The sequence below is a fragment of the Vidua macroura genome, chromosome 17 (genome assembly GCF_024509145.1).
Source record: "Vidua macroura isolate BioBank_ID:100142 chromosome 17, ASM2450914v1, whole genome shotgun sequence".
NCBI lineage: Eukaryota > Metazoa > Chordata > Aves > Passeriformes > Viduidae > Vidua > Vidua macroura.
Window position 1 is genome coordinate 14,073,576 of NC_071587.1, and position 11,438 is coordinate 14,085,013.

Here is an 11,438-nt window from a genome sequence, read left to right on the forward strand (position 1 = left end):
CTGTGTTGCAGCATTGTACAGGTAATGGTGCCACCTGCAAGTGAGATACATCAATCACTGATCTGGGGGTCTGTTAAAACAAAACTTAAGAGCTTAAATTCATGATTTCTGTTTAAAATCTTGCTTTTATTGACTGGGTTAAGTGTTTCTTACAATATTCCAGTGTGCTGCAGACGACTTTGGTGGGGTTGCCTGTTGCCCCTGTTGCTTAACTCCCAGTTTTGTTTGTGCTCTGCCCTGCAGGTGATGGAGGGAATGATGTTAGCATGATTCAGGAGGCTGACTGTGGTGTTGGAGTTGAAGGAAAGGTGAGATTACCTCATCTTTAATGGGAATTTCTGTGGCCAGTTTTCAAGCAACTCTTAAATGAATCCTCAGATATTTGTGCAAGAAGGGGAACAAGCTCCCACAAGAATCATCATCAGACCAGTAACCCTATAATGAGAAATAATTTGTCCATAAAGGAGACTACTGTTAAAGGGAGTTCAAATTCATTATTTGGTTCTTGGCAGAATCCCTGAATTTGTACCCTCATGGTTAGTTTTGGGGGTTTTTGATGCTCCAGGTGCTGGAGTTATAATTACACTGATAAGATATACCCTACATGCACAATTAAAAACTGCTCAAATTAGTTTGCAAAACAAACTCTGGGTTAGAGCTCTGATTCCTGCACCTGGGGCTGTGTGGAGCTGCAGGACTGGATTGGCAGCAGCAGACAGACTCTGCTTGCAGTGAGCCAAAATTTTGTGAACTTTTGAGGCTGAGAATTTGTTCAGCACTGACTTGATAGGAGTGTCACGTTAACATGTGTGTTGTGAATCAGAATCCAGAGGTTGCTTAGAACTGGAGGCCAAGGTTCAAATGGGAATTCTCCTCATATTTTTGCTCTTTGCTTAAAACCCGCAGTGGAAGGAGAAGTACTGAGGCAATGCTCTCCCTCACCTAACATACTGCAAATATTCCTGGAAATTCTGTCAGTGATAACTCAATAGTAACATGACGTTCTTTGTTTCCAGTGCTGAAATGGTCTCACTGTGCTTCTCCTCGCTCTTGTTCCCAGGAAGGGAAGCAGGCATCGCTGGCAGCTGATTTCTCCATCACTCAGTTCAAGCACCTGGGTCGTTTGCTCATGGTCCATGGAAGGAACAGCTACAAGAGGTCTGCAGCCCTGAGCCAGTTTGTGATCCACAGGAGCCTCTGCATCAGCACCATGCAGGTAAATGGGCTGCCAGGAGGGGCTTTCCAAAAGAGGTGGAGAAGCCAAATCATAAAGGAAAGGTCCTGTGTCTCATTTGGAATGCTGCTATTTCTTCTCCTGAAAATTTTCATGGGTTTGGACTTGAGGTTGTTACTTTGATATGAAAACACATGAGAAAATTCCTGGTATTGGACAAATAGCAGCAACTGCTCCAAAGGAATAAAAAGGGTTGATATTCCATTAGTCTGTCTTCATTTCAGGAACTGGGAGAACCCACTGTTAGAATGTTCCAGTTTGAACAGAGTGTATTTTTACAGAATATTTCAGTGTCTAAAAAGCTCATTTCTTTTCTAGGCTGTTTTCTCATCAGTGTTTTACTTTGCTTCAGTTCCTCTCTACCAAGGCTTCCTCATCATTGGGTAAGAGCTCACTCTTTACTGGCAGTGAGGAAAACCTCTGCACAATGGACACTTTTGGGCTGATTAACATGCAAGCCACGCACATCTCCACTCTGCTCACAGCACTGCTTCAGGAGCTGGATGTGAGCCTTGTCCCCTTCCAGTGCAGACACTTGCAGAAACCTTTGCAGCAGGATGTTTGTCATGTTTGTGAAGCAGCCCATCCTCCAGGAATGTTCCTTTGATCCCAGTAAGAAGCAGAGGGACACCTGTTGTGGGCTGGTGTCTGCACAGCAGTGAGAGGCAGTGCCAGGAAAAGAGACACCCCAACCTCAGTTCCTGTCCAAAAACTGTCTAAAACAGGGCATTGCAACTGTAATCCCAGTGTGGCTTTTTATTCTTTCAAGTACCTAATTTAAAAACCAGCAAATTCACCTCCATTGCCTTCTGATGCAAACAGAATCAGACCTGAGCTGCAGAGCAGACTTTGGATGGGCACAGGTCAGTCCTTGGCTCCCTTAAGAACCCACTGCAATCCTTGAACCAGTCACTTGTGTATGAGTGTTCCTGATGAAAAGTCACTCAAAAAGCCAATCCTGATGGGTTTTCCCTACCTGCAGAACTCTGGTGTGCTCCATTTGCCAGTTTTTATAATGTGTACGTTTTTGGGCACTTAAAGAACATGGTATTTCCTTTCTGGAGCCTAGCATTTGTTTGCTCATCTCCACCTGAGATAATTTACTGGTCTCCTGCCTTCTTCCCAGGTACTCCACAATTTACACCATGTTTCCCGTGTTTTCCCTTGTCCTGGACAAGGATGTGAAGTCTGAAGTTGCAATGTTGTACCCAGAGCTCTACAAAGACCTTCTTAAGGTATGGGAGGCTCTTGTTTGTGTGTTTTGCATGAAGGCAAGATCCTCATCTTGATTTGAAACTGTAAATGTGTGAAGTTATATATATATTGCCAGGAGATCCAGAGCTTTATCAGGCATTTTCAGGCAAAATTCTGTCGAAGTCAAATTTCAATCAACAGGTAGAACAAGAATTGCTGGCAGTTGTTTATTGAATGCTGCATGAAATGCAATTTATTAGAAACGGCTGGGCAAGTAGAAGTTCCATTCTGTGGGAAATTCTAGGGATTTAATATTACCAAGTTGTTCCATAATAAAGGGAAAAGAGAAATTGTTGGGGATTTGGCACTGTCCTGAAGCCAGAAAAGGGAAGAGGGGAAGGGATGTGCTCATTTGATGGAGGTAGGGGTTTATCCCAGAGTTTCTTCAGTAGAAATTTGACTGGAGCATGAACTAGAGGTTTGCTTGCTGTGCCATTTTTGTAGCTTTAGCATCTAAAGGTCCTTCTCCTTAAACAAAGAAAACTTTATTTTATGTTTACCATAGAAATATCAGGAAGGTAAATCTTGTCTTAAGCTCCTTTTAAATTTTTTTTTCTCCCTCCCTGGAAAACGTTTCGAATAACTGGGGTATGCAGCCAGGGAACATCTTTCTTAGTTGGAGGAAAGGGTGGACTGAGTCTTCCCCAGATCCTTTCCCTCAAGGATTCCTGTTAAACAGATACTCTGAGAAGCACAGCCTGTTTTTCCAGAGCCTCAATAAGTCTCCATCTGGTTTCACTTGGATGTTGTCTCTTATGTCATAAACCACTAATTCTTCAACCATCCTTAGGCCTGGTCTAAACATAGGGGGTTTTGTGCTGGTATAGCTGTGTTGGCTGGAGATGGAGTTTTAAAATCTATCTGCCTTCAATATGAGGGTGATTTGTGTGTGTCTAGAAATACAGTATTAATGTGTTCACGTCGATGTGTGTGCACACATCTTCTGTTTCACAGTACGGTGATTGAACTCCTGAGGCATCTTTGCACTGAATTAATTGTGTGTGCAGTGGGGGCCACGTTGTGCTGGGGGGAGCCTGAGCTTTCACAGCCCCTTCATGCACCCAGAAAAATGAGAATAAAGGGGCACTACCTCAGCATTGCTTGATTTGTTTTCTTTTCTTTTCCAAAGCACCTTCCAATTATCTTCTTAATTTCTAAGTTGATCAATAAGTGAATTTTCATAAAAGAAAACCCCAATGGAGCTTTGTCTTTTTTTCCCCCACCCAGGGACGACCGTTGTCCTACAAAACATTTTTAATCTGGGTCTTGATAAGCATTTATCAAGGTAAGAAATCAACTTTGCCTTTAGATGTTGTAGTGTGTGTGTGGCTATCTAAGTGTTGGTGTTGCAGAAGTTAAGTAAGGCACGAAATGAATTTCCCAAAGCATCCTTGTGGTGATGAATATATGTTTTTTTTTGTCTCGGAAAATGTCGGTAGCGTTGCCAAAGGAAAAAATTATCTAAACCCAAATATTGGCAGTAATTGGTCAACCCTGTGATGCAGAATTCAAAGCATTGTGCCTCTTCCCTCAGAACCATCCACTCTGTGCAAGTTCCTTGCAGTGCTGCAGTTACCCCATCTGTAAAGCAGAGCTCATCACTCTCCCTCCCCTTCTTTTGGGAAAAGTTCTCCAATCTATGGATTTTGCAGGTTGTTGTCGACATGGAAAATGCAGCATCTGTAGCCTTCTGTATTTTATCCAGAAATGGAAGTGGCAAGAGTTCTGGTTGCTTCTCAGGCATCTGTGATTCAGGGTCACAGTCAAGCTCACGTTCTTGATCATATCTCATACACTCTAATTAGGCTGCTAAAGCAATTAAGTAAATGCCTTAATTGCAATGCATTTTCAACAATGGATGTAGTAATTTGGGTATATATCTAAGAAGGTCTTTTCTTTCATTTTGTCTTTTTTTTTTTTTTTAATCAATTACCCTCAAATTGAAATTCTCTCTATATGTATTAATCAGGGAATTTTAGAAAACAGATCAATAATGTGGAGCTGAAAGCTGAAGTGGCAAAATTCCTTGTTTTCTCTTTATCAACAAGAGTGATAATAAGGGGTCAAGATAACCAGGTAATTCTTACGGATTTAATTGACATTGCCATCCTCAGCAGGGAGCGAATCGAGGAGTCTAAAATCTCTGTTAGCTTTATCTTCTGAAGTCTATCACAGGCATCCTGCAACAGGGATCGACAGCTTGGGATGCTGAGTAACACAATGGCAAAGCCAAGGCATTGAGAGAACACTCCCAAGTGGTGGAAGGCTGCAGCCAGAGGGTGATGCACAGGGGGAAAGATTCCTCCTTGAGCTAAGAGCACTCTCTGGTTACAGGGTTTGGTTAAAGTGACTTCACCAGTGCTGTGCTCAAGAACCAGCAAACAGCGGCCAAACAACGGGGCCAGTTGCTAGCAGAGATGAGCCCGACCAAAACTTGAGCAGTCCCAAAGTTTGGAAAGTTCACGGCTGGGTTTGAACTCTGTGGCTCGAGCTGGGTTCCCTCACAGGTTTTCCCTTCCGGAGGCGGCCTGAGTGATGGATGTTGGTGTGGATTACTCACATGAGTTATTTGTGCAGGTGGCCTGGAGGAGCCCTGCCAGCCAGCATAGGAGCACAAACAATGCCTCGTTAGCAGAGCTTTAATGGGATTCTCTTAGGGGGAGGTGTAAAGGGGAGAGACCTCGGCCCAGGCAGTGCAAATTGAGCCTCACTTGTATCCACTGAGCTTTTCAACACTTGGCTGCCTCTTGGCGCCGAGGCAGTGTGGTGGGATATAGAAGAATTTGATATCTTTTAGCTTCTGACTAGTGACCAAGTGCTTTTGTGGGAGGATAGAGTTTCATGAAGTTAGAGATCTCCAGTTGCCAAAACAGCATGTATTAATTTCCTATCTCCACGTGTCTATGAGCATGATAGACTGCTAGAAAACTTTGGGTACCTCTGCTGTAACTTTTCCCTGCCTTCTCATCAGTTCTGTCTCCTAAATAGTAACTGATTCGTTGTCGTTACATTCATCAGGTTTCATGAAAAACAGCCTCAAGATAGGATTGTTTCAGCCTTTCCAAGACCTAACTGTGGGTTTTAGAGCTGAGCCTGGTGTTTGAAACAGTTCCATTCCCTTGCAGGTAGCATCATCATGTATGGAGCACTCCTCCTCTTTGAGTCCGAATTTGTGCACATTGTTGCCATTTCCTTCACGTCCCTGATCCTCACCGAGCTGCTGATGGTGGCACTGACAATCCAGACGTGGCACTGGCTCATGATCGTGGCCGAGCTGCTCAGCCTCTCCTGCTACATCGCTTCCCTGGTCTTCTTGCACGAGTTCATTGGTGAGGTTTAATGCTCTCCTCCAGTCAGTTCATGGCCTGCATGGTAACAGGACTGAAGTGAGCAAAAGGCTCGTGGTGGGGCCAGCAGTAGGTACCACAGTAAGCTCTGTGTGATTTGAAGGCACTTGGAAGATATTTTATGGTTTCTTCCCACAGCAAAATGCTAGAGAAGGTAAAGGTGGTCAGCAGAGTGTGCTACCCAGTGAATCTCATCCATTCTTTGAGCTCCAGCACGTGTCAGCTGTCTCATGTAGCAGTGACCTTTATTTCCATATGGGAATTTGAGATGGGAGGTTGAAGTCTCTGCTGTTGGATTGAAAGATTTGGTCTTTTAAACTGGGAGAAGGAGCTGCCTCCTAAAACTTACCTTATTTTATCTGTTCACTGGGACCATTTTCTTACGGTTTTGGTTGTTGGTGTTTTAGTTCCCTGAAGCAGAGCTAATTCTAATCCCTGGGCAGAGGAGGAAGGGTGAGGAGTTCCAGATTCCCCAGTAACTGTTGAGTTGCAAATATCAGAGCCATGGGCTTGTTCAGTGTTCATTCAGGAACCACAAGATGTCACTGCTCCTTCCATAAAGCTCTTTCCTAACTGAAGGCAACAGGGATCGCTTCCCCCAGGCTGGGTCTGTCTCTTGCATGTGGTTATACCAGTTCCATTTTGAACGATGCTTTAACTCTTTTTGTAAAGGTTCTGAGGTGTTCTGAGTCAGGAGCTGTGTTTGCTGGGCTCAGCCAAGCAGCAGAGGCAGCTCCCAGAGTGGGAGGACACGCCGTGCTTGGCAGTGCCAGGAGGATGTCCCTGTTTCAGGTGGGGTTTGGGAGGGCAGTTACCTGTGAGAGCCACATTCCGTGCACCCCGCTGCTCGGTGCATCTCTGCATCTTCTGGGGAAGAGAAGGGCAGAGGAGTGAGGAGCCAGGTATCATATGAGCTTTGGTCTTGGAGGTGGGGCAGCTTTAGGAATTGTAAAATCATAGAATGGCCTGGGTTGGAAGGGAGCTTAAAGATGATCTGAGTCCAACCCTGTGCCGTGGGCAGAAGGAAGCAGTGGTGGATTTTGCTGCTTTTCTGCACCCCTCCCCGTGGTTTTGACTCCGTGCTCGTTTCTCCACGCAGATGTTTACTTCATTGCCACCTTGTCGTTCCTGTGGAAGGTCACTGTCATCACCCTGGTGAGCTGCCTGCCCCTCTACGTCCTCAAGTACCTGAGACGGAGGTTTTCTCCCCCCAGCTACTCGAAGCTCACGTCCTAGGGCTGCTCCTGGCACACAGAGACAGACATTGCCCAGGGCCCAGAGACAACCCCCAGCTGTTCCCACAACGAACACGTCCCGTCCCTGCCTCAGGACCCCGTGGTGATCTCTGTTACCTGCTGCTGTAGGAGAGACTTCCAGACTGCCCTGGAAGAAGCTAACGCCAAACGGGAGTGTTTGGAGGGTGGAGGCTCTGAGTTCATCCAGTTCTTGGCACTTTTGTTCTGCTCAGCTGGGGTCAAATGCATGGAACTGCGGTGGCAATGGGTTTCTCTTGCATGGTTCAAAGTCTGTGGAAGCTGCTACCTGACCTTGGGATTTACATTTGACAATTTAAAGTGAATTTTTTAAGTGTCTGCGCTGTTCTTTGCATTGTGTTACCTTTTTTTAAGTTTGTTATTCATCTTTTTGATTCAAGTAGTTACATTCTTTTTACATCTTGGAAATCCCTTAATGTAGGTGATGCACTACCCTGCTGACAGCTGATTCCTGATTTATGGCATGTTGTTTCCATAATGGGGCTCCAGCCTGTCGGATCTACACACGCTGGAGAATCTGAGTGTGCCTGAGATTTTCCTTCCGTTGAAATGTGGTCACCCCAGTGATTTTGGAGGTATCCAGCCATTGATAAAGACAGAGAAGTGGTAGCTCAAAACCAGAGAATTCAGTTTTGTTTAGCTTTTGTGCTTCCTGTTAAAAGGAGCAGTGACATAATAGTTTTACTCTGTATTTATTTGTGTAGGAGAAAATTATCTAAACTAAAGCAAATCCTCTTTGGAACAGAACTTTGCAGTTGATCATCCTTGAAATGTGTCGACAACGTGAGAAGAGACTCGTACTGTTCTGCAGACAATGTGGCAGACGTGTCTTGAATCCTTGGAGACTGAAAGGAGAGGTCACAGAGCTGCTGCTCCTCACAGCTCCATGAAATCTGTTTCCTGTTAGTGTGAAACTTTGAGGATGAGCTGCAAATAAGCAGAGGCATTCCCAGGTGGATGTTTTAATGACATGCTCCCTGCAGAGAGGCAGTTTTTGGAGCCTTGCACTCGCTTGGCTCTAAAAACCAAACCTGAATCACAGGAGTGGGTTCATACAAAGGCTTGTGTGCAGAGCAAATTTATGTGGTTTTAATTTTCAAAAATTAAACTCAATGAGTTCTGCCATTATTATAAACTTAGGTCCATGTGATAATATCATGAGGAGAGCCACACATACTTGGGCTTCTCAGTAGGACAGAGACTTACAGGGACCTTTTAGAGCTGGGTTGGTGCATCAAACACGGATGGGCTTTTAGTGGCAGCCATCCTTGTCTGAGGCTCTTCAGTCTGTGCTAAATTAGTTGCTTGCTGTCTTCTTCCCACATCAGAGAAACCACGGGCAGAGCTGGCACTGCTTGGTGCCCTTGTTCCTGGGCTCCCTTCTGGGAGGTGGGCTCACAGCCTCCTGTGAATTAATTAATGCCGTTTCGCCAGGAAAGTCCGTAACATTGTCTTCATCATGACTGGATAGTGTTGGCCATAATCACTGTTCTGGAGTCCCCAGACAGCATTTCACAGAATCATGGAATGGTTTGGGTTGGAAGGGACCTTAAAGCCCATCCAGTGCCACCCCTGCCACGGCAGGGACACCTCCCACTGCCCCAGGGGGCTCCCAGCCCTGTCCAGCCTGGCCTTGGGCACTGCCAGGGATCCAGGGGCAGCCCCAGCTGCTCTGGGAATTCTATTCCAGGGCCTGCCCACCCTCAGAGGGCAGAACTTCTCAATATCCCATCTAATTTGCTTTCATTAGTTTTAAGTACAAGAAGCAAGAATTCCTTTTGTCCCCAGGTGGTGACTGAGCAGCCCAGTCCCCGTGGGCTCTGGTGCCCAGCCCTGCCCCTCTCTCCTGTCTGTTGGTAGTTCCATGTCCTGCAACAGCAGCAGTGCCAAGCTACTGTGTGTAAATATTTGAGACATATAAATGGTAGAATTCACTGTTTCCTCAAGTCAATACAGTTTACACTGAGTGGACCATATTTGCAAACTATTAGCTTACACCAAGAAAGGGAGTGAACTGTGATTTCATCTCTATTTATTGCATCATAAGTTGAGCAGCATATTTAGTAGAGTTGATAGTGATCTAGAGCTGTGTTTCGGGGTGTGGATTATGTTCTTTGCAGTTTGTGTTTTTGCACAAGGTAGTAAATCCAGAAGTCATTTCTGCCTGGATATACACTACATTTTTTCAAAGCAGTCAGAGACTAAAACTGCCATCTAACAAACAGCAGGAAAGAGGAACACTTCCATTTTTCAAGTTCAGCACTTTATGTTTGCAACCCATTTCTCTTAAGTTATTTAAAAATGTTTTTAAAAGCAAAATTTAATACACATGTTCCTATTTACTGTGCATTAAAATAAATGGATTCTCTGCTGGAAATTTCATCTTTTCCTCTAGTATGCTCATAATTTGTACTTTTGGGGAGTGAAGCATTGTTTTCTTCTTCTGTGTAGTATCTTGTTTGTGGCTTTAGTGTTCTTCCTCTTCCTTTATCTGTGTGGGTTGTGCTGTAGCAGTTCATGTGTGACCTGTGAGCTTTGGGGCTGCTCCAGGTGACTCCCCGGGTGCCAGTGGAGTCTCACCGTGCTCCTGCTGCCCCTGGCTGCCACCACCCCGTATGAGCTGCTGCAGGGTGGGGTTTTGTGGCACACTCTGTTCTCTCCCTGCACCTCTGCAGCAATTCCAGGTGTGTCACAGCCCTCTCTGTCCCCTTACCTCTGGATTTCTCTCCTCTGCAGAGCTTGTCCTGTTCAAACATTTGTTTAGCTCCGCTCGTGGGGCAGTGGAAACCCAACGTTGTGTGTTCCACAGCCTGTGCGGGGTCTGATGAGAGCTGGCTGATGAGGGGAGGTCAGGACCATCCCTGGTGTCCACTGGGACCATCCCTGGTGTCCCCTCGGGGTGAGCACTGTGTGCTGGGGGCTGCACCAGGCGTGTTCTCCTGTGCTCCCCAGAGCTGTCCCAGCCCAGCCCCGGGACAGCCTCGGCCTCTGGAGCTGCCTGGGCAGCTGTGCTGGAGGTGAGCTGGGTTTGTCAGGGAGCCCCAGGAGTCCCCAGAGCTGCTCTGTGGGGTTTGTGTGTGAGAAAGCTGCTGCAGCTCTGCTGCATCACGAGGCCCTGGTTTGCACAGGCAGAGCTCTGTGAACCCCTGCCTTGTGCAGCTCAGTGTCCCGAGCTGTTCCTGTGCCACTGGGCTCATCCCACAGTGTCTGGGGCCAGCCAGAGCCCACTTCAGCAGGATGGGCTCTTTATTTATTATTGGTTCTTTCAGAAGGGTTAAACTCTATGATTTGCATGAAATCCTGTGGTTCACAGCTTTGCCAATATGGTCCATTACTACTGCCTACGACAACTTGTGTACTTACATGCCTTTGAGAACATTTTTAATTGTTAAAGTTGTTGAAAAAAATCAGTGTTAATTTAATTTTTAATAGGGAAATGGATTCTGGTGTCAAAATGGTATTTACTGTGATGCTGATGTTTTGTACCTGTCATCCAGCTAAACAACCTGTAAATACCCTGAGTCAAGAGAAACATGAATGCCAATTATTTATTGTTCTGTGGAGTTAACATGTCGCAGATGTGTAAGACCTTAAAAGGGAATATTGTAAAACAAGGTGGAAAAAATAAATTTTATGCAACTTCTTTACTTCACCCCTGTATGATGCACCTGGTTAGTCCTGGCATGATCAGTCCCAGATGTGTGGGAATTGTCAGGACGTGGGGAAGTTGTGGGCCTTGAACCTGTGTGTGGGAAATTATCTCCAAGAAGTGATCAGAGCTGCTTCGTTAAATTCCTTTTTGGTTTTAACAGGGGTGGTCATTGCTGCTAGCAGCCACTGCTGGGGATGAGGAGGGAATTTTCATTGGAACACAGATCTGTCCTGCCCTGGGAAGAGCAGTGATGCAACAGCATTAGGAGCAGCTATTTTGGGCATGTTCTCATCCCTTGGACATCTGACTCAGAGAGTGGCTCGGCACGAGAGCAGTCCCAGGGTCAGGAGCAGGGGGAGAGGCAGGATTTAACACTGAAACTTCTGCACAGGGGAAACGTCAATAATGGTGGCTACAAACACAGTACAGCAGTTTTCTACCAAAAATGTAATAGAGCCATAAACACTCCTAAAAAAAGAAAATTAAGAGTGCAATTGGATAAAGTAAATCTGTAACTTGGGACCCTGTTTACTGAAAGCAGTGATAAACTGTCCCTGGGATCACTGACCATCTATGGGAGTGTTTCTTTTAGATTCTATAGGACACAGACGCCCTTTTTCATGACTAACTTTTTTTTGGTATAAAGTAGTTAATGCAAATATTAAATAAACCATTTT

The 11,438-nt window shown here is 45.5% G+C and overlaps 1 protein-coding gene across 2 annotated transcripts in view; it reads left to right on the plus strand.

Annotated features, from left to right (window-relative positions):
• The window catches only part of ATP9A (ATPase phospholipid transporting 9A (putative)), a 50,184-nt gene extending 39,423 nt beyond the window's left edge, over positions 1–10,761 (plus strand). For both annotated transcript variants that reach the window (XM_053993023.1, XM_053993024.1), the window contains exons 22-28: positions 244–308; positions 1,061–1,216; positions 1,553–1,617; positions 2,361–2,469; positions 3,716–3,773; positions 5,614–5,817; positions 6,935–10,761. In XM_053993023.1, the coding sequence (XP_053848998.1) occupies positions 244–308; positions 1,061–1,216; positions 1,553–1,617; positions 2,361–2,469; positions 3,716–3,773; positions 5,614–5,817; positions 6,935–7,071 (794 nt within the window). In that variant the 3' untranslated portion in view covers positions 7,072–10,761. The remainder of the gene's footprint in view (positions 1–243; positions 309–1,060; positions 1,217–1,552; positions 1,618–2,360; positions 2,470–3,715; positions 3,774–5,613; positions 5,818–6,934) is intronic.
• The last annotated feature ends 677 nt before the right edge of the window (positions 10,762–11,438 follow it).